General features: G+C 35.4%; 3 protein-coding genes across 3 annotated transcripts; 2 read left to right on the top strand and 1 right to left on the bottom strand.

The window, feature by feature from the left end:
- Positions 1 to 123: 123 nt before the first annotated feature.
- Positions 124 to 5,337, bottom strand: LOC142522895 (2-methyl-6-phytyl-1,4-hydroquinone methyltransferase, chloroplastic-like). The gene is made up of 6 exons (XM_075626477.1): positions 4,458 to 5,337; positions 3,633 to 3,939; positions 1,341 to 1,524; positions 1,015 to 1,175; positions 555 to 633; positions 124 to 443 (listed from the first exon to the last, which is right to left on the bottom strand). The coding sequence occupies exons 1-5, from the start codon at positions 5,036 to 5,038 to the stop codon at positions 556 to 558; spliced, it is 1,311 nt and encodes a 436-aa protein (XP_075482592.1). The 5' UTR covers positions 5,039 to 5,337; the 3' UTR covers positions 124 to 443; position 555.
- Positions 5,338 to 6,800: 1,463 nt separating this feature from the next.
- LOC142537221 (ammonium transporter 2 member 5-like) lies at positions 6,801 to 8,733 on the top strand. The gene is made up of 2 exons (XM_075642772.1): positions 6,801 to 7,407; positions 7,787 to 8,733. The coding sequence occupies exons 1-2, from the start codon at positions 6,802 to 6,804 to the stop codon at positions 8,621 to 8,623; spliced, it is 1,443 nt and encodes a 480-aa protein (XP_075498887.1). The 5' UTR covers position 6,801; the 3' UTR covers positions 8,624 to 8,733.
- A 4,871-nt stretch (positions 8,734 to 13,604) lies between these two features.
- Positions 13,605 to 17,362, top strand: LOC142522886 (uncharacterized). Its single transcript, XM_075626465.1, has 4 exons — positions 13,605 to 14,092; positions 14,174 to 15,511; positions 15,580 to 15,772; positions 16,520 to 17,362. The coding sequence occupies exons 1-4, from the start codon at positions 13,961 to 13,963 to the stop codon at positions 17,101 to 17,103; spliced, it is 2,247 nt and encodes a 748-aa protein (XP_075482580.1). The 5' UTR covers positions 13,605 to 13,960; the 3' UTR covers positions 17,104 to 17,362.
- Positions 17,363 to 20,864: the final 3,502 nt, after the last annotated feature.

Raw genomic sequence — 20,864 nt, 5'->3', positions numbered from 1 at the left:
AATTTTGTTCACAAGAATTAAGAATATATAATTCTCCCTAATTTACTGTTCAATAATTGTTGAGTTTCTTAGTTCCCTATATTGTAAAAAAGACATTAAACATCTGACTAAAAATTGAAAAAATTTGAGAAAGATCCATTGGAAAATGAATGCAATTACAATCTACAATCTTAATTTAAAAAGTAATACAAATGGTTGGACTTTGTAATACCAAAACATGGAAATACAAACAAATTAAACAACTAATACATAATTATATTATTTTAAACAAAGATCAATAAATCTACGAAAAAATATATATTATTATAATACTAAGTTATCATCATCCTCACAAATTCTTCATAACTAACAAGGCCATCTCCGTTAAAATCAGCCTCTCTAATCATCTGCTCGGCTTCTTCATCTGTAAGTCTTTCTCCCAAATTTATCATCACGTTTCTCAACTGCTTATCATATATTAAAAAAATATAAACATTATGCTGAAAAAGTCAAGGGCACATTAATTGAATATGGTAATAATATTATAATTAATCACGCGAAGAAAATATGTTCACCTCAAAAGGCAGATATGAATCCATCTTGATCTCTGTCAAATACTTGGAAAGCTTCTTTTAGCTCATCCGCCACATTATCCTATCAATTTGTTTATAACAATAATGTGAGCTATTTTTCATAAATTTTATTGATTTAAAGTCTACTTTGTAATCATGTTCATTAAATGAATAATGTTATGTACTGTTAAGATTGGAACTTGGACCTAACTCAATTCCCAAAAGTTAGCTCAAGGAAGGAGGATTGTCCAAGATCATATATACAACTCTCAAATATTTTATCCAACCGATATAGGACAACTAACATGTATAGTCCATTTTATGAATAAAAACATTTATTAAAAATAAAGCCCACGTGCTTGCTATTGTATATGGAAAAATTAATCAACAATCATAATCTCAAGTACAAATAAAGATTTTAAATGGATTAGATAATTACTAATGTTTGATTAGTTTAGATTACCTTCATTTTTCTTGCCGTGATGTTCAAGAACTTCTGGAAATCCACAGTATCATCTCCATCTGCATCACCCTTAATACTTATCATTTCTTGAATCTCTTCATGCGTTGGATGCTCACTCAAAAATTGAATCGCCCGTGCCAATTCTTCCACAGTAATCAGCCCTTTAAAAAAATATTAATAAAAGCATAAAACCAGAATTCGAATACAAAAAAAAATATATCGAAACTAAATGCATATTATATATATATATATATATATATATATATATATATATACATGTTCAAGAAATAAAGATCATATATATCCCAAAGCATAAAACTCATCACCATCTGAATCTTTGTCAATGAGACAGAAGGCTTCCCAGAACTCAGAAATCTCCACTTGTGTCAATGAATCAACCATTTTTGTAGAAAGAAATTGATCAAAGTTTTGGAAACTCTGAATTCTGTATGTATGACTGAGTACAGAGAAATAAAGAGAGAAAATAGAGAGCCCGTATTCTGGTTGGACCTGAATTTAAAGAAACGTAGTATCTGAATTCTGTATGTATGACTGAGTACAGAGAAATAAAGAGAGAAAATAGAGAGCCCGTATTCTGGTTGGACCTGAATTTAAAGAAACGTAGTATGGAATTCTATACTACATAAGAGCAGGGAGATTTTTGCCCAAGTAAAATGTTAGGTAGTGAAGTCGAAGAGCACAAAGGATAGAAAAATATATTTTCAGCATTGAAGACTGGAATTTAGTTCTTCGTATTTTTCGAGCCTAATATTCAATGGTTGACCTGAATGCGATGACACCAATAAATATTTCATTTAATTTTCGATAAAGGGCAGAAAAATCTCCCTGGCAACTTAGAATTATTATTATTATAACCAATAATCTCTTGGGCATATTAGAATTGAGCTCACTCAAATATATCATCTCCCTAGCATACGTAAATTATTTTTATACACATTATTATTAATTTAAATTTATTCAAATCTTATTTTTTAAATCAAAGAATATTCCTAAAATTTAATATAATTTTTCATATGATTAAATATATAAGTAATTTATACATGGAATATTAAATTGAAATTAATAAAAAAAAATGAAGAGGTAGTTTCTGTAATAATCTTAATAATATTGTAAGAAATATAGAATATCGGAACATGTGTAATAAAGTCCGAAGAAGACAACTTTGTTTTGAGCTATGCATTTATGTTGAGCCAATTTATACTATATTGTATATAATAAATTTTGAAAACATTACGAGCCTCAAAAAACAAATGGACCTGAGTTAATGTACTCTCATGTCTCTACATAGTCATGGCCCTAGATGTGATGTAGCATTATATCCATAAATACGAACTCGAGTTCGAGCCCACATTCTATACCAGTTTCAATTAAAGCTCAAGCTCAAAGGGGATGTCAAATTCGAGTGTATTGGATAGGGATGGCAATGCGCCGGGGCGAGGACGGGTTTGCTATCCCCATCCTCATCCCCGAATTCCATCCCCACCCACATATCCGTCCCAATCCTCGCTTTTTCGGGTTCAAGGAATCCCCAAACCCGAAACTTCGGGGATCAAATTTCCATCCCCGTCCCCATCCCCGTTTCAAAAATAATAATATGGCAAAACGATGACGAATTCGAAGATTTTCTCAAACCAAAACTTATTATGATAATAGAGTATTTGGATAGGGTATGTGTATCCGATAATCCGATGGGGATGAAATTCAATACCCGATGGGTATGGAAATGGGTATGGGGATGAATTTAATAAATGATTATGGGGATGGATGTATGAAATCCGACTCATACCCTACCCATTGCCATCCCTACTCATATATATAATTTAAATTTGAAAATCTAATTGTAGAAAAATAAAGTATATTTACTAAATCAAATAAACAATTGTTTAAAAAATAAAAATGTTCAAAATAAATATTAAATTATGAAAATTTATGATATAAATATACAATATATAAAAATGTAGTTAATATTAATTAATTATATTTTTAAAAAAACCCAACCCAACCCAACCCAACCCAACCCAACTCGATTATTTTTTTCGGATAGCTATCGGGTCCAACCCGATCTGACCCGACCTCGAAAACCCTAAACCCAAACCTGATTTTTTTCGGGTTGAAACGTGTCGAGTTGGTGGATCGTGTCTGATTTGACACCCCTAGATATCGATACAAAAAAAACGGTGTGATCACTTGAAAAAATAACAAGGAAGCAAAAACATAGTATGCCGCAGTAGACATTATCACATATATCATATAGAGTAACAAATCTCCAAGCTTAGCACACAAATATAATTTGTGTTCTATAACCGAAGTTTAAATTGACCATGAACATTGGCTGTTTGATACTCTGAAAATATACATGTTTGGAAAACTGTAGAATTTTTCGGATGCCAGATGCTATTACTTAATAATTTTGCTACATGAATTCAAGGTTCACGGGTTTCTAGCATCCATGATCAACTCAGGCTAGTCGTCTAGGCAAATTCTACACAGGAAAGTAACAGAAAAAGTTGTTTCAAAACAGGAAGCGAAGTTCTAGTTTTGCACAGGAGAAACACAAGTACGTAGCATTAGTATGCTGGAGAACGGTGAAACATTACCTTCAAAGGCGAATCCCCAGATGCGGGTTTTATGCCGGTAACAGAACATCCCATGATAAGCCCATGTCTGCGAACCCCACGATACCATTTCGGACCAATCCTCTTCAGTCGAACATCCTTAAATCCTGCCTTTTCAAACCACTCAATGTACTCTTCCTCTTTTGGAAAAAGCATCCAAACATCTGCAAAGAAGCGAGACAACCAAAATGTAGGATACACAGGACCAATTATGCAAGCCTTCCCCCCGAGTCGAAGAACTCTGTAAGCCTCCTTGATTCCCCGCTGTGGGTCTGGCCAGTACTCGATACTAATAAGATTCACAAAATCGTAGAACTTTTATGAGATTTCCAATGAATTATTTCAAGAGTTTATATGCAAATGCTTTAACTAATTAAGCAACTACACCAATATCTGCCTAGCTTTTCATATACATGTTTCATCAACCCAAAATTATTCATTAAAAACCATGAACCAGAGCCTTCAATTCACAATATCCAACAGAACCATCAATTCAAGATGCACACAGGACGTCTTGATAAAAATAACTTTTGGTGGCTCATACATAATACAAAGATAGTTTCAAGCAACAACATCAGTCAAACTTTCAATAACACTAATAAAACAACATTTGATGAAACTATGCCCTAATTGGGAAGCCTCATTCAAAGTAATTTAAAAAAAAAAAAACATGGTTCAAGCCAACTGAAGTTCAAGCACTCGATCCGATAAAGCTAAATATCACCAAACACACAATATAGCCGCACATTTTAGACCCTTGTGATCGACGAAACATAAAGAACAAACATGAAAAATTAGAGAATATACCTCCCAGCGGAAACATATCTATCTATTGAATCTGTCAAAAACGGGAGATCCTCGGCATCTCCTTCAATTATCCTGCATTCTTTCAAGGCCTCCTTCTGCTTAGCCTTTGCAAGCTGGTGGGGAGATTGATCGAGAATCGTTACATTCTTGGCATCCACATGCTTCACAATCCCCAAAGTCGTAAACCCCGTGCCTCCACCAACATCAACCACAATCATATTCCTGTTAGTCAAATCCGCTGGCTCTAATGCTTCATCTCTCATGTCCTCGGTCCAGTGCCCAGGGTTTATCACATGGTCATACACAACTGAGAGAAACCTGTAAAACCAGAATGCTTCTTTCTTGTGTTGTATAAATCTCGGCTGTGAAACAGGCCTCGAGGCAGAGGCGCTGCATTTGGGGATGAGGTTTGTCCTGATCTTTCTCACCCCGATTGAAATCTTCCCACAAGGAACTGAATTAAACTGGAGCGAATTCTTTCCATGAAAATCTGAGCCAAGACAACACAACCCTTTCGAAGGCGGGCAAAAACTTCTGATGAGTGCGAGATTTTCAACTCCGTTCAGCATTACAGAAGCCATTAAATGACCAAATTAACAGGACCCACGAACAGAAAAATGTGACCTTTGAGGATGTTTCACTAAATTTGAAGCATACGAGCAAAACCCAAGAGCGGAATCTGCATAATTCGACTGTGGGTTTTCTAGGTGAGTGTTGAGCGAGGAGGGTCGTTCAGAACCACACCAAATGCCTCGGGTATTGTACGGTTGGTCGGTTATTTAGCCACTACAAAAAAACATATTAAAAATTGAAGGGCTGGAAATTTGTTGTGGAGATGAGAGTGATGTGACTGCGAATTATACTTTTGAAGGATTCTGTTAGTTCGAGAAGAAGGCCGCCTTGTATTCGTCCAAGCCCACCAAGGATATGTTGGTTTGAGAAGAAGGCCTCATTATTGAGTAAGTTGATTCATGACCCATAATCGATAAACGTGGAAGATCGATAAACTGCTCGGAAGAAAAGAACAAAGCTGACAAGAAGAACAGAAACGAAGAGACACACAACTACTCATCATCAACAAATCAATATAAAATTTTCTCCAAGTTGCATCAATTCTAGTTCATTCTAATTCGTTTATTTCCGGTTTTCATTAGCTTAATTTTCTTAGTTTTACCATATTTTTTAGCTTTTTAAATTATAGTTGTAAAAATGTTGAATCAATTCATGATGTCAATATTAAATTTGTAGTTGTTTATGAGTTTTTTCAACTTCTCTGATTTAGTTTCCTAGTTTCCTAGCTCGTTGCGGTTTATCAAATTAATGATAACTAACGATCGAATCGTAATCCACGACATTTGATCATAGAAGTTAAATTATTCAAAAGTTTGCCGCGATTTTGTTTTTGAAATTCCCGCTTATGCAAACAATAACATATAATATTAGTACTAAATTTTCACCTATATATAAAATATTTTTTGCTCATCCATTCAATTAAAACATCATTTAAGAATAATTTTGGACTTCCCATTTTTATGTTTTAACTAAAAAATTGAAACAATACGAGAAAATTAGTCAAATCAATTAAGAAAATGTTGCAACCACTTAAAAAAGTATTTTTGACATTTTTTCCTTAAAATTCAGTTTTGTATGTCTGTAAACCTAAATATTTCGCAATTTTCTACTTAATTTAAATGAAAAATTCAGAAGTTGACGCTATGTTAATTTTACTTCTACAGAAATGATTCTCGTAACAATCTAGTATTATAAGGAATTTTTATCAAACAATTTACACTTTTTAAAAAAATACTGCACATTTCTGATTTTTCTTACTTTTTCACAAATTGTTGCAATCACTCGCTAATTAAAGTACTTATAATTCGTTTATATGTAATTATTAATATATATGTGACAAAAGAATGATCATTAGATTTCTCAGACCATAGAAAAACGAAAAAAAAAATGTATTTCATTCATTGGAATCCTCGATGCACAAGAAATTATCTAGACAACCTGTCCTATATTCTCAAGATTTTCACGGCTTCAATTCATCATGTTTCAATTTCATATTTGGGTTCTCCGTCCACTCAAATACCTACAAACCTGTTTCCCTGTGAATCTACTTGTGAAATCACTCATTTACCCTGGATCAACGATGCTTTTGTTGTCTTAAACCTTAAAAAACAAAAAGGGTTTTCGGTACAAACTGAATGATCCTATTTCCAGGCATGCAACAAGAACACAATAATTACTATAGTGTCGGGTCATCTTTATTTATAGCTTCCATTACATTGCTTTCATTAAGGGTAGTTAATCAAACACTTTTCTGAATTCCGGGAGTGGAAAGATGGATCCTAAGTATGCCTGGCTACCACCAAATCTCCAGCCTGATGACGCGAACCCCGACTGGATGAACAAAGGAGACAACGCATGGCAGATGACAGCGGCCACGATGGTGGGCCTGCAAAGCATTCCAGGGCTCGTGATACTATACGGAAGCATCGTCAAAAAGAAATGGGCCGTAAACTCTGCTTTCATGGCGCTTTACGCCTTTGCAGCAGTTCTGGTTTGCTGGGTTGGATGGGGGTATCAGTTATCATTTGGAAACTCGTTTTTGCCTTTTCTTGGGAAGATCGATGATGCATTGGATCAGCATGTTCTGTTGAAACAGGCGTTTGCGACTTACAAGTTCGCGAACGCCACGATGGTGTATTTCCAGTTTGTTTTTGCTGCGATCACTTTGATATTGATCGGCGGCGCTTTGCTTGGGAGGATGAATTTTATTGCATGGATGTTGTTTGTGCCTTTGTGGCTCACGTTTTCTTACACGGTCGGTGCATTCAGTATCTGGTGTCCGAATGGATGGTTGAGCAAGAGGGGGCTTATCGATTACTCCGGCGGCTTCGTCATTCACTTGTCTTCCGGTGTTGCCGGTTTCACCGCAGCTTACTGGGTAGTCACCGTCACTAATACTTAATATTATTCCAAAGCTGCATATGCAACTGATCCAAATATCAATATTACCTCTGAAATCATTTTTAAAAATAAGTTTTTTAGACATACAAAGTTCACCGAAGTTTAGGGAACAAATATTATTTTTAATAGATATGATAATCCAAATTGGGATTGTTTGTTATCTCATTTTCTCAAGCTAAACTGTAAGAAGTTATTTTTGTCCATAATAAATAACTGATTTAACCTTCGGAGTTATTATTTTACATGTAATAATATGTTTAGGGAACAAATATTATTTTTAATAGATATGATAATCCAAATTGGGAAATTCTTCTTTCAACGCGAATAATAGTAAGTTCTTTTCCCAAATAATTCAGGTAGGACCTCGGGCACAGAGGGACCGGGAGAGGTTCCCACCAAACAACATCCTTCTGATGCTTGCCGGAGCCGGCCTGCTATGGATGGGATGGACGGGCTTCAACGGCGGAGACCCTTACATGGCCAGCGTCGACGCATCACTCGCCGTACTGAACACTCATATATGCGCAGCAACAAGCCTGCTTACTTGGCTCCTACTCGACATCCTTTTCTTCGAAAAACCCTCCGTCATCGGCGCCACACAGGGTATGATCACCGGCCTAGTCTGCATCACCCCAGCCGCCGGGGTCGTGCAAGGCTGGGCCGCCATTATAATGGGCATCCTCTCCGGTTCCATCCCTTGGTTCACTATGATGGTTCTCCACAAAAAGATATGGCTCCTAAAACAAGTGGACGACACGATGGCCGTGTTCCACACGCACGCTGTTGCAGGGACGCTAGGCGGCTTGCTCACCGGATTTTTCGCCAACCCAAAGCTGTGCAGGCTTTTCTACATGATCCCGACTTGGGAAAGGTACATCGGCCTAGCGTACGGGTTCAATAACGGCAGAGTTGGCGCGGGATTCAGGCAGATGGGGGTTCAGGTTCTTGGAATTGTGTTCATCATAGGAGTAAATGTTGTGGTCACCAGTTTGATTTGTCTGTTGATCGGGCTTGCGGTGCCACTGAGGATGTCCGAAGAAGAGCTCAACGGCGGGGACGAAGTGGTGCATGGGGAGGAAGCGTATGCGCTGTGGGGAGATGGCGAGAAGTTTGACAAATCTGTGCATAACTCGGTGATTAATGGGGCTGAGGATGCCTCAACTCAGCGTAAGAATACGAGGGTTAGCGTTTAATTTGAGCAACTGGCATTAGTTAATGTGTGACGTTTCTTTTGTATTTGTTCTGTTTAATTTAATAATAATATTGTACGTAGTTCGGTGTGCACTGTTCGAGGATAATTCTACTTCAATTTGTAATAAAGAAAAAGGGCTATATTTTAAGAAATATATATCAAGCTTCCAAATTATAAAAATAATTTTAAAAAATCTATAATATTGTCGAACGAATACAAAAGAATTTGTATTATACTGTAAATAAAATAAATTGAAATATTGTATATGTAGGACCACAAGTTATGCGGAGAAAAATTTCCTATTGTTTCTCAGGGTAGGGAATTTTCTATTTATATTATATAAAATATTATAAGTTTTAACAAAAAATAAAAATTGGCAATGACAATTTATAGAACAGGAATCTAAATAGAAGCTTAACGATTTTGATCTTTCAGTACTGAATTATGTGTATGTGTATGTATGTGTATGTATGTATGTGTATAAGATATATATGTAATGTTCACCGACCGTACTTATCTTTGTGTTTATCGCTGAGGTAACGATCGTCTATTTGATGTCATAAAATATATTAAAATTGTGCATTCATTAGGTAAATATCATCTCAGCAGTCAGACACAAATGTGGATATGGTTAGTGAAGCAACTTATCAAACAAAAGTATAGAATATATATTATTGATATTTATTGGTGGAAAATAGTCTTTTTATCTTCTACCCGAATAGGGTTATTTTTTGTGCTATTCTGGTTTGATTTAAGCCGAAATATTTCATTTGAACGTGTGACTAGTTTAGGTTACAGAGTTTTTTGGTGTGATAATATAATTATAATTATAATCATATTATATATTAGAGATTGCAATTTATTTTGAATGCAATTATTTTTTATCATCCAAAAATTGTAAAGTAAATATAGAAAATTTTTAGTAATCAGATAAAAATAATAATTTAGAGGCAGAGTGTCAGTTTTGAAAGCAGTCTAACCGTCCAAGTACAAAACCCCAAACAGAAGGGAAGACATGAAGCATTCAGATTCTCATCCAATATAACATTTTTAAACCAATCACTTTATATATTCTATAAACAAAAAAATATTAAAAGTCTCTCTGGAGTTCAGAAAAGGATTCCCTAGGCATGTGAAAAATATTATCGGTGCATTGTATTAAAGATAAAATGGCACATTTCCCCTCTCCCCAAACTAATATTTACATTAATAAATAATCAAGTGATCGATATGCCTAATTGATTTTTCATATAAACAACTGTTCGATCTGTCTTAACAATCATTCTTGGGATAAATATATGGATCTAGATCATCTGCTGTAGTTGAAACCCAGAATTTTATGCTGTGCACTTTTTATATGAGATGGTCAATTGATCATCTGATGGACCTCTCACAGTGTCAGATAAATTTTAAAAATTGTCAGACGAAACGAGATAATCAGTTGATCATCTCGTGTAAAAAGAGCACAACAGAGATGCTGTGTTTGCAGTCACAGCAGAGGATCCAAAAATCCACATACCAACCATGGGAGGGAGAATTCGATCCTAACATAAAAACCGCATTCAAGTAGGATCCAACGATCCGAACATGCACGTGAAGTCCAAAATAGAACCGAATAATTGATATGAGAGGTGGAAAGCCGGGTTCTTTCGGAGCCAATACGGATCGAGTCATTTATTAAAATATATGACATGAGATTACATTTAATAAAATATTTCTGAAAAAGTCAAATGAATTTAATTTAAAAACATAAATAAAAATCCAATCAAAATTTTCGTAAAGCTCAGTCAAAAAGCTTCCTAAAACTAATTAATTGAGTCAACAGTTCGTTGCACAATAATTTCACGCACAGCTTCTTAAAACATGAGATGATAGCAACATATAACTGCCATTTATTTATATTTCCAATAAGACTTCATAGAACACATAAATTTGTCAATTTTTAAAAATTTGATTTTTTACGGAAAACAAAGAGAGTATTATCTTATGATAGCTGTCATGTATCGGTTAGATAAATATATGAGATTTACATATATAAACTTAGACAATAATATCTCATTTAACTAGTTTTTGGGTTGAATTAGATAAAAATCATGATTTCAACACGATATTAAAGCTCGGGTTACACCGTTAAGTATTAGACTGTCCATACTTGGGTTACTCTGATGTTTATTTTTAGACACGAAGAGGTTGTTAGTTATCACATATCGTTTGAATAAAATCATTGAGAATGCATATTTAAACTTGGACAATCTTTTCTCTATTAAGCTAGCTGTTGATATCGATTTAAGTTCAAATATCAATCTTTTAACACCTTCTTATAGATAATAACTATTATATTATCTTATCATAGCAGGGAATTCCTCGGAAGTTCGCATATTTTGTTAAGACCAAGGATGTAGAACGTTACTGATACCTCCATAAGGAACCGGGTCATGAATGACCTGGGATATTAATTGGACCGCCCGAATCGGAGTCAATACACCGGGCACTTCTCCTCTTCCCGGGCAGTCATCATAGCCCGAGCTCTCATACAAGTACCCGGGTAACCTACTACCCGGACCACCTCTAGAATTGCACCACACTCGAGTATGATTGATACAGGCCGTCTAATCTGTCAGAACTACTTGCACTTGGAGTGTCCTAGAAGTCATCAGAAACTAGTATGGGCAACCGACTTACCATACTTAGTAGCTGGCACGAGAATCGAGGTATCTACACCATTTTCTACTATAAATAGCAGGTATTTAATGATTCTGATATCTTTGAACTCTAAAGCACTTACATATTTTCTCTCAAATATTGCTTGTGTTCATCTGAAAACCTGCTGACTTTAGCATCGGAATGGTCACGCCGGACACCCCTCCGGTGCCCATTCACGAGTTCTTTTCATTGTTTGCAGGTGCTATCACAGCCATTATCTTCACTCAAAATTCTCAAACACTATAAATTGTTGATTTGATCCGTTGGAGCTCCTAACCCGGCTCACCCATTTCAGCGAGATCACATCAGTTACGATGGAAATCTAGGCACATTTGGTGAAATCTTAAACGTTAAGTGGTCCAAAGAACTGAAACTTTAATTTTTCCCGTTGACATTAATATTTTTGGAGAAATATGTGAATGAAATTTGGAATTGAATTGTAAACGTAACATATATGGAAAGACTATATTTATACATAGCAATAAATTCGTTCATACGTACATTATATGTTGCAAACTTCCATTGACACAACGTTTCAAAGTCCGAGAGCTCATTTCCAGATAGCAAGTTTAGGGAAATATGGTGTTCAATAACTTGGCATTTATTACTCTTTCTTTCACTTAAATAGGAAAAAAACTTTGTGTGGTTTTACGAGAAAGCTTTGGGTCGAGTCAAACGATATTTGACATTGTTACTCTCATTTTTCTTGTGATTAAAGTCGCATGCTTTATTTGTCACGTCCCGAACACGAAAATTTATCTAATAAATATAGATAATAAAATATATTAATAAGTGGCTTTAGAAAGAGGAGAAAATTTTAATTCGAAGAAAATCAGTGTTACAAAAGAAGTAAAAACAAGATATTATTGCCGTACGTTTCTATTTTTACAATCAAGTACTGTTAGCATATAATTGTGATAGACAAAAACTTGTGTGAGACGGTCTCACAGGTCGTATTTTGTGAGACGGGTCTCTTATTTGGGTCATCAATGAAAAAGTATTACTTTTTATGCTAAGAGTATTATATTTTATTGTGAATATCGGTAGGGTTGACCCGTCTCGCAGATAAAAATTCGTGAGACCGTTTTACAAGAGACTTACTCATCGTGATAAAGTGAATATCTAAGTTACTTCGAGGTTCCCAAGTGTATAAACATTCTGAAAAGAACGGGGATTTAAAAAATAGTCAATGTGAATCAGAAATTAAGGAAACGGTCACATTTTAACTATACAAAGCTTGCCAGTTGTTTGAGTTGATAATTAAAATATTATCTTGGAATAGAAATTTGAGGCTAGTTGTAAATGTGGGTAGCTGCAAGCCACGGCTATGTACCGTATACAAGGAAGCTAGCTGTCAATTTGAGCAATAAGTTATCATTTAAAACCAATAAATAATTTGTCAAAAACTACGATAAAAATTTCTATAATATGCTGTGATTTTGACTTTCATAATATTCATACGACAGGTACTTGTCGTTTTATACGGAAAGACAAATACTCGAACCTAAAACTATATCAGTACAATTTTTTTTTATTACGTGATATTCGATTGAAACAGATGTTCTCTCAGTTGTTCAAGCGATTAAATGCTTTTATATTTGTAGATTAACCTTTTTACAGAAGACATAAGGCGAATGAGCTCAAGTGCACTACCAAAATCTGTCCAACACTACCAAGAAAATACCTTTTTTTCCTATGATTTCCCTTTCCGGAGTGCATGCGCATGAACCAGTCCGAAAAGTAATATATATATATATATATATAATGAGTTTTAATATTCGGCTCAATTTATATATGTTCAAAATCACAAAAACTCTATGTTTTCTTGGTCAAATATATTGGTTCGATCAGAGTTGAGTTCGAGTTTGATTCTAAATATTCGAACATATTAATGAGCTATTTAACTTATCACTCGAAAATAAATACTCTAAATGTTCAAAATATATTTATTTAATATATAATAAAATCATTTTAATGAAATAGTAAGCTCGTTAATTATCGAATAAAATAATTTAGACTCATGATTTTCAATACAAATCAAAAGTTTTTTTCGAGCCGGCTCGCGCGCGCATCCGCACCCCGAACTGAATTAAATGTGAGCCTAATTGGTTGATGACATATATGATAAACAATATGCACACACTCATATACATATATATATATATATATATAATACACGTGCTTAGACCATTTTTGTTTTAACATGTGTAGCACATATCATATGATACGTATAATTTCATGTGACCGTACATCATTGGGGGATATTATTTTTATTTATAGGTGATATCTGATTAAAGACAATGTAATTAAAATACGTAGAGTTTAGTGCCCACAAACGGGGACCTGCAGGTGACAGCGCTTTATTCAGGAGGAGAACAAACGTCAATTGACCCGAGGGTGACAATAGCAAAACCCTTCCACACCCATTACTCAGTCACACCTTTAAAAGAGCAGAAAGCGGGAGTTAGTTCTCAACAGATGAAAAAATAAGAAAGAAAAAAAAACAAAAGTAGAAGAAGATAGAGAAGGAACTGAATCTGAATCCAAATGGTGACGTTAACTTCACTGGATAAAGAGTGTCTGTGAGAGTTGGGAGACTCAAGGGTCGCCTGGAAGTGACGTCATTTATCGGCGAATGATGATGGGCTCCGGGAATGAGAAGAATCTGGAGATACAGATGCAGAAGCAAATGGGTTGCATGGCTGGCTTCTTCCACCTCTTTGATCGCCACCGCGTCTCTTCCACCAAGCGCCTCCCATTTTCTGCGGTATGATTTTGTTCTCTGTCAAAGTTTGTCTTTAATGAAGTTTCCTTGTATGTATAGTAATATTCCGCCATTAATTTCTAGGCTGTTGGTACGATTTCGGATCCGGATATGCCAGTTCCCGTGTCACCGTCCGTTTCTAGGGAATTCACAATGCCAAGCCTGGAACCGGCGGAGCAGGTGGTGGCGCCGGAGGTGGTTGAGTTTCCCCCTAAATCACCTCTTCTTCTGCCTATATTCAATTTGAAAGAAGGCAACAAGTCCTCGTGGAAGTTCAACAAAGAAGCCCCGAGGCTGTCGCTCGACAGTAGAGCTACCACGGACGCAAAGGGAGGCCTCCACCCCAAAAAGATCCGAACTTCCGCCTCAATTCTGTCCACGGCGAGTCGATGCGACAGCATCGGAAGTGACACGTCCGATGGCTGCCAGAACAGGTCTCCCAGTGTCATAGCGAGGCTCATGGGTCTGGAGCCATTGCCCAATTCATCCGACTCTGAAACCGAAAAGAAGCCTGAGCTGAGGAGATCCGCCTCCGAATCGAGAGCCTCAAGATATCTGTTTCACTCTCGATTCATCACAGAGCAGCCAAGTGAATCACTTCTCCACAATGCGCCAATGGCTGCCCATTGTGCAGATCCAAGGGACCATTTATTAAAGAATACTTGCAAGGCCGAACTGTCTAAAGCATCAAACAGGGCCAACTTCAATTCTCCATCTCCATGGAAAGCTCCGGAGCAGCAACGCAGAAGCTTCTTTGATTCAGGGGACATTTTCCCAGAACCTAAAAATACTGTATCAGTCTACGGCGAGATTGAGAAGAGATTGAAGGTGAGGGGTATGGACGAGCCGTCGAAAGATTTAGAGAATTTGAAACAGATCCTCGAAGCTTTGCAACTGAAAGGGCTTCTGCACTCCAAGAATCCGAATAAAATCAGCCACCGAATCTTTGTTTACGACGAGTCACCAATCGTGGTAATGCAACCTTCGAACAGAAGAAACGTCAGTGACTATGCACGGCCAAACGGTAGAACTCAATCCCGTAGCAATCCCCGTAATCACGGTGTCTCCGGTGAAAATCCTCAGTCAATAAGCCCTCGCCGGAACCGCAGCGTGTGGAGCCCAACTCGGGCCGGTGAAAGCCCGAGTCCAGCGACTAGAAATGAATGCAATTCGGGTCCCCGACGGTCAAACTCCATAGTCAAACCGAAACCGTTGAGCGTTGAAACCCATAGGAAACTGAAGAATCCAGCGGACAATCGCAGAGTCTCTCCCCTTAACTCCCCGAAGCTCAACACCAGAAGCACCAGACCAGATCCAACGGCCAAGATCAACAAGAAAGAGAAGATCACGACCGTTACCACTGACGAAGGCGAATCTTCATCCATCTCTGGAAGCAGCATCACTACATCAACCGATACCGAGGTAATGTATCATTAAAATCATTAATTACCGCCTGTATGGCTGTAGAATAAATGGTTGATTTAATACAGAGGCCGAAGACTGTTGAATACAAAGAAGGAAGGAATTTATTGGAGAGATGTGATAAGCTGCTCCAGAGCATTGCGGAGATGAATGGAACTGATGCGCAGCCGAGTCCCGTGTCAGTTCTTGACTCGTCTCTCTACAAGGACGAACCATTCACCCCTTCACCTGTTACAGCCAGACGTAATCTTGATTTCAAAGGTTGAATTTTTATTCCCATACATATTTTTTATCAAATTTATTTGGTCTTACTAGTTGTTATCCATGTTAATCTAATCAAGATTTTGCAGAATATTTCTTATCGGAGTAATAATATACAAAAAAATCAGATTTATTCATGATGTACTAAAAAAAAGCTAAGATGGTTTTGTGCTTCATTAATTTATAGATAGATGTATGTAAAATAATTGCTTACGCATTCTTGATTCTTGGAATCGGGAATAAATTAGTGAAAGTCGAAGCTCGAGCCAGTGGTATCTTAACTGACTAGTACTTGAATATTATGGCATTACTGGATTGTGCAAGAACTTGGGTAAGTGTAGTGCTACATTTTAGCCACACTTGAATCAATTTTTGTGGATGACTTCTAAATGCTGGCTTGAATAATTGAAATATTTCTGTCCTGAACCTTTACAATATCTGATTTGGATTGTGTTTCTTGGATGTCGCGGCAAATCTGATTTCAATAAATATAATATAGTCCAATTATTTATGAATAGAGGGACACTGGTGCCCACACTTTCTTCATCATGTGGTCCTTGCATGCTGAGGATATGTATGTAGTTGGTTTATCATTGAACTTCAAGAGACATATTATAATATATGAAGGAAATGGATCGTCTGAATTGGAATTTGTGAACACACTTTCCAGCTATTGGAAATGACAAAGTGCCTCCTAATTTTCGTTTAACCGTCATGTTTTTAATTATGTCAAATTTATGCATGCAGACGAATCGGGGGAATTGGAGGAAGAAATATGGAGCCCAATCGCATCATCAACTCGATTGAAATGGCAAAAAGAAACACGGGGTGACTGCGATTTTATGTACATTTCAGATATCTTAAGGGCATCGGATTCCCTCTTAGAAAACTCGGACATCTTTCTGTTACTAGAAAACCAGCAATATCTTAAAGGAGAGTACAAATCCAAGGTCTCCAGGCTCCAGAGAAAGCTAATCTTCGATACTACAAACGAAATTATCGAAAGAAACAGACGACTGCCTCCATGGAAGACTGTTTCTTGGACAAATTACAATGTGAAAACACCTTTCCTTGACGATGTTTGGTCCGAATTTCAAAGAATTCGCAACCGCAATGCTGCTGAAGATTTGTTTGAGGTCATCTGTGGTGTGTTGAGGAAGGACTTAGCCGAGGACGAGTCAACCGGATGGGGGGGAGATCATCCGATGGAGATGTCCGAGGCGGTGTTGGACATCGAACGGCTGATATTCAAAGATTTGGTCAATGAGATGATCCAAGATCTTGCCGCGTTGGCATCTTACACAAGCTCAAGGAGGAAGTTGATTTTCTGAAAAAATCCTTAAAGAAATAAGTAGGGAAAATGGTATTTGTGGGTCTTTTTGCTTTATATAGTTGTTGTGTACTTGTGTTTACCTTCTTATTAATTTTTATTTTTTTATTTTGTCTTTTTAGTTATTGGGATTCATTTCTAACTATTAATTCTTTTAGGTGAGTCTATGCTATACCGAGAAATATATTCTCGAGTTTTGTTTTGTAGAACATGAGCAGCGGATCACTTCACTTTAAAACAAAAAAATGAGATTCCTCTTTATTTTTTATTTTACGGTGATATGATAAATTGATCAACTTATATAAATACATCGAAAATGCTATTTTCATTATAGCCTAAACTCAATACTCACTCATAGGGATGACAACTTTCTCCACGGGTTTGGAGTCCCCGCGGGGAAAGCCCGAAACAGGGATGTGGATCCCCGATTTTTTTCGGGTTTGGGTTTGGGTTCGGGGATTTTATGCAATTCAGGGCGGATATGAGATTACTATCTCCATCTCCGAAATCCCCGAATCCGCCCCGAAAATAATATCAATAATAAAATAATAGTATTATTAATATTAATAATATAATAATAATATTATTTTTTAAAATATTAATAATCTTAATATTATTAATATTGATATTGATATTAATATTAATATTATATCTAATAATAATAGATAATAATAAGTTTTGGTTTTAGAAAATCTCCGAATTTGCATCGTCTTGCCATATTAATATTTTTGAAACGGAGATAGGGGCGGGCATGGGAAGTTGATCCCTGAAATTTCGGGTTTGGGGATTCTCCGAACCCGAAAAAACGAGGATTGTGGCGGGTATGGAATCGAGGATGAGGATGGCAAATCCACCCCCGACCCTACCCGACCCGACCCATTGCCATCCCTGCTCACTCGCTACTATCACTCTATAGCATAAACTCACTCGTTCAATCTTGCTAGCTGTAAGAAACTAAAAGTTGAAGATTAGGGAAGCTTTTTCTAGTGAATATCGTATAGAGTGTCATGTGACTCTCTTTATCAGATACATGTCTACGAACCAACCAAGGTAAAAAGAAAAGTGTGGAGGAAAAGTTACAAAATAAAAAGGGCATCGAAAAATGAATATAGTACCATGTTTGGTTATATTTTTTAAAATAAATATACTATCATCATGTGAATCGGTAGATTTAATTTCATAATTTATATAATAATAATTTTAATACTTAAAAAATATTATTTTTTTATTATATGTGATGAGAGGTTTTTTTAAGCTATCGTCTGAATGGAGGCAAAATCTCTTCCAAATTGAGAGAAATTTATGCTAATATATTATATGTGAGTAGGTGAAAACAAATTTAGTCTTTTTTTTCATGTCTTGAAGAACAAAAATAATCCCAAAAAGAATAAAAAAGATAATATGAGATTATAAGATTCGACCATAAGCTTATACATTAGAAATAAATTAGGAGATGTTTTACGAACAAAAATATTCCCATTTTTTTTTTTTTTTTTATAAAAAAAACATATGATTTTTGGACAGATGGAACCAACGGACCTTGCCAAGTTTGGAGAAGGGTCACAAATTCCAAGTGGCTCTGAAAATTATGAGTGGTCAAACTGTAGTTTTGACCAAACGGTTGTCCGGAATGATGAACCTTATCGAGATTTTTATAATCATTGATTCTCAGATAGCAAAAGCTTCTGACTACAGTATCCAAAAGAGCATCATCTACCTCAATATTCTATATTTCTCCATAAAAAAAATGGTATATTTTTCTCAAGATATCGCCCCTAAATCCTAATTGCTTGCGAATGCTAACCAAAATAATAAAGGAACATATTATAATTTTTTTTAAATATCATTGTGTCAAAATTTATAGTTTATGACTGTGTAAATTGTAATAGGCAATTGTTACTCTACATCAATCATTCAAAAAAAAAAAAAAACTACACTGAATTGCATTGCAACTTGTGGAATCAAATATCTTACCTTGCCTTTGACAATAATAATAGAATTGTATGTGTGTGATTTTATAAAAGATTATAACCGGTAGTTCAAATAGTTTAATTGTATCACAACACAAGTTTTCATGTTTCGATGTTTTTAATCTTTTAGTTGGGACTATCTAACAAAAATTTGTTATAATTTGAAATATTTTTAAACTTTTTTCCACCATATATAATAAAATATTTATTTTTCTCTCATAGTGTTCAAGCTGTAAGTGAGATCTTGATCAATTGACAATAGTTCGATTTTTCATACGAACACTTTATCGGATGAGTCTCTAGCGTAAAGTTTTGGACGTTATGGTTTAGCTGACTAATATGATTTAGATGCTACTATATTAGCTTTATGGGTTTTAGCTAGGACACATATGAGACTTCCATTCTCATAAAAAAAAAAAAATATATTGTGTTTCTCGGTTTCATGCGTGATGAAATAATTGTATAGCAATTCTTTTTATCAACTCTTTGAATTAGTGTTTGAGTTATCGATGTAAGTATTCAACAAAAATTTCCAGTCGAAAAATATGCAAAACTCGATTAAATTTAAAAAAGATAAAAATAGTTGTGTGGAGCAAGAATTAAACTGGTTAATTTGGCGTATAAACCCACTTAAATTTTAATTCCTAATTATGATTTTGTCAACTTTTAAAATAATATTGTTTTATATGATCTAAGATAAAAATAAAATAAAAATAAAAAATAAAACGATAATGAAAGAAAGCAGTGATCCCAAGTAGCTAGCTAGTACAATATATATCACTTATTAGAGCTGTCACAATCTTTTCTTTTGAATGCTTCTGATTTTATGTCATGGATCGCAATTAATTTTGTTTACAGATTTGTACTCAAATCACTTCGCAGTGTGTTTCTATCTATCGTGCATTCCTATGTATATATATCATTCGTACGCACAACCACTGCCCTAAGATCGGGGTGAAATCAATTATTTTTTATGTCCCACATAGGGTTAAATAATGTTTTTTTTTTAAAAAAAAATTATATAACATTTTCATATTTTTAAGATTTAATAACTTGGTTTAAATAATTCTAAAATTTTATTCAGAAAAAAAGATCACATCTTAAGTAACTATAATTATCCAGGTATAAATGGGCGACCTATAACGTCAACTAGTGGCACCACCAAAATGGGACTACCATGTGAAGGAAAAAAAGTAGTTAGAATGGTGGGGAAGCCATGCACCGGCGCTTTTCAGCTTAATTAATGGTGTTCCGAAATGGGACACAAGCAAGGGCCGGTTACTCACTATATATCTCATTTATTCACATTATTTCTATTGCGACCATGTCTTTTCTAATATTCATGTCATCTTATTTAGTCGAGTCGAGCCGAGTCGAGTATGTTTTCAAAACTGATATCTTCACGTTAATTTGGAGTCAGACAATTAATTCGAAATTTCTACTAAATGTATAAATTCCTAAATTGGATTTCTCCTATGTCAAAAATAAGCAGAAAGCACCTTGAGTTTCTGTAACAAGGTGAGGCATGGGGTGCCCTTGTCATTCTTTGAGGGCGCAAGCTTATCTGTGTGTTTAGGTACTCTTTGCATTGGCACATGCATGTTTGTGCTTTTACTCTCATTCAAGGCTTCACATTTAAAACTCGAATAATTCAATTATATATATATATATATATATCTCTCTCGTGAAAGGTTCTTAAAATAATTACTTTAATTTATTAACATATTCATTAGATTTAATTTTTAATTAATAAAAAAATTATATGCATATACTTTCTTATATTTTTAAAAAT

The sequence above is a fragment of the Primulina tabacum genome, chromosome 2, assembly GCF_025594145.1.
Source record: "Primulina tabacum isolate GXHZ01 chromosome 2, ASM2559414v2, whole genome shotgun sequence".
Lineage (NCBI taxonomy): Eukaryota > Viridiplantae > Streptophyta > Magnoliopsida > Lamiales > Gesneriaceae > Primulina > Primulina tabacum.
Note: the sequence above shows the minus strand (reverse complement) of the source record. Positions and strands in the feature narration are given on the sequence as shown.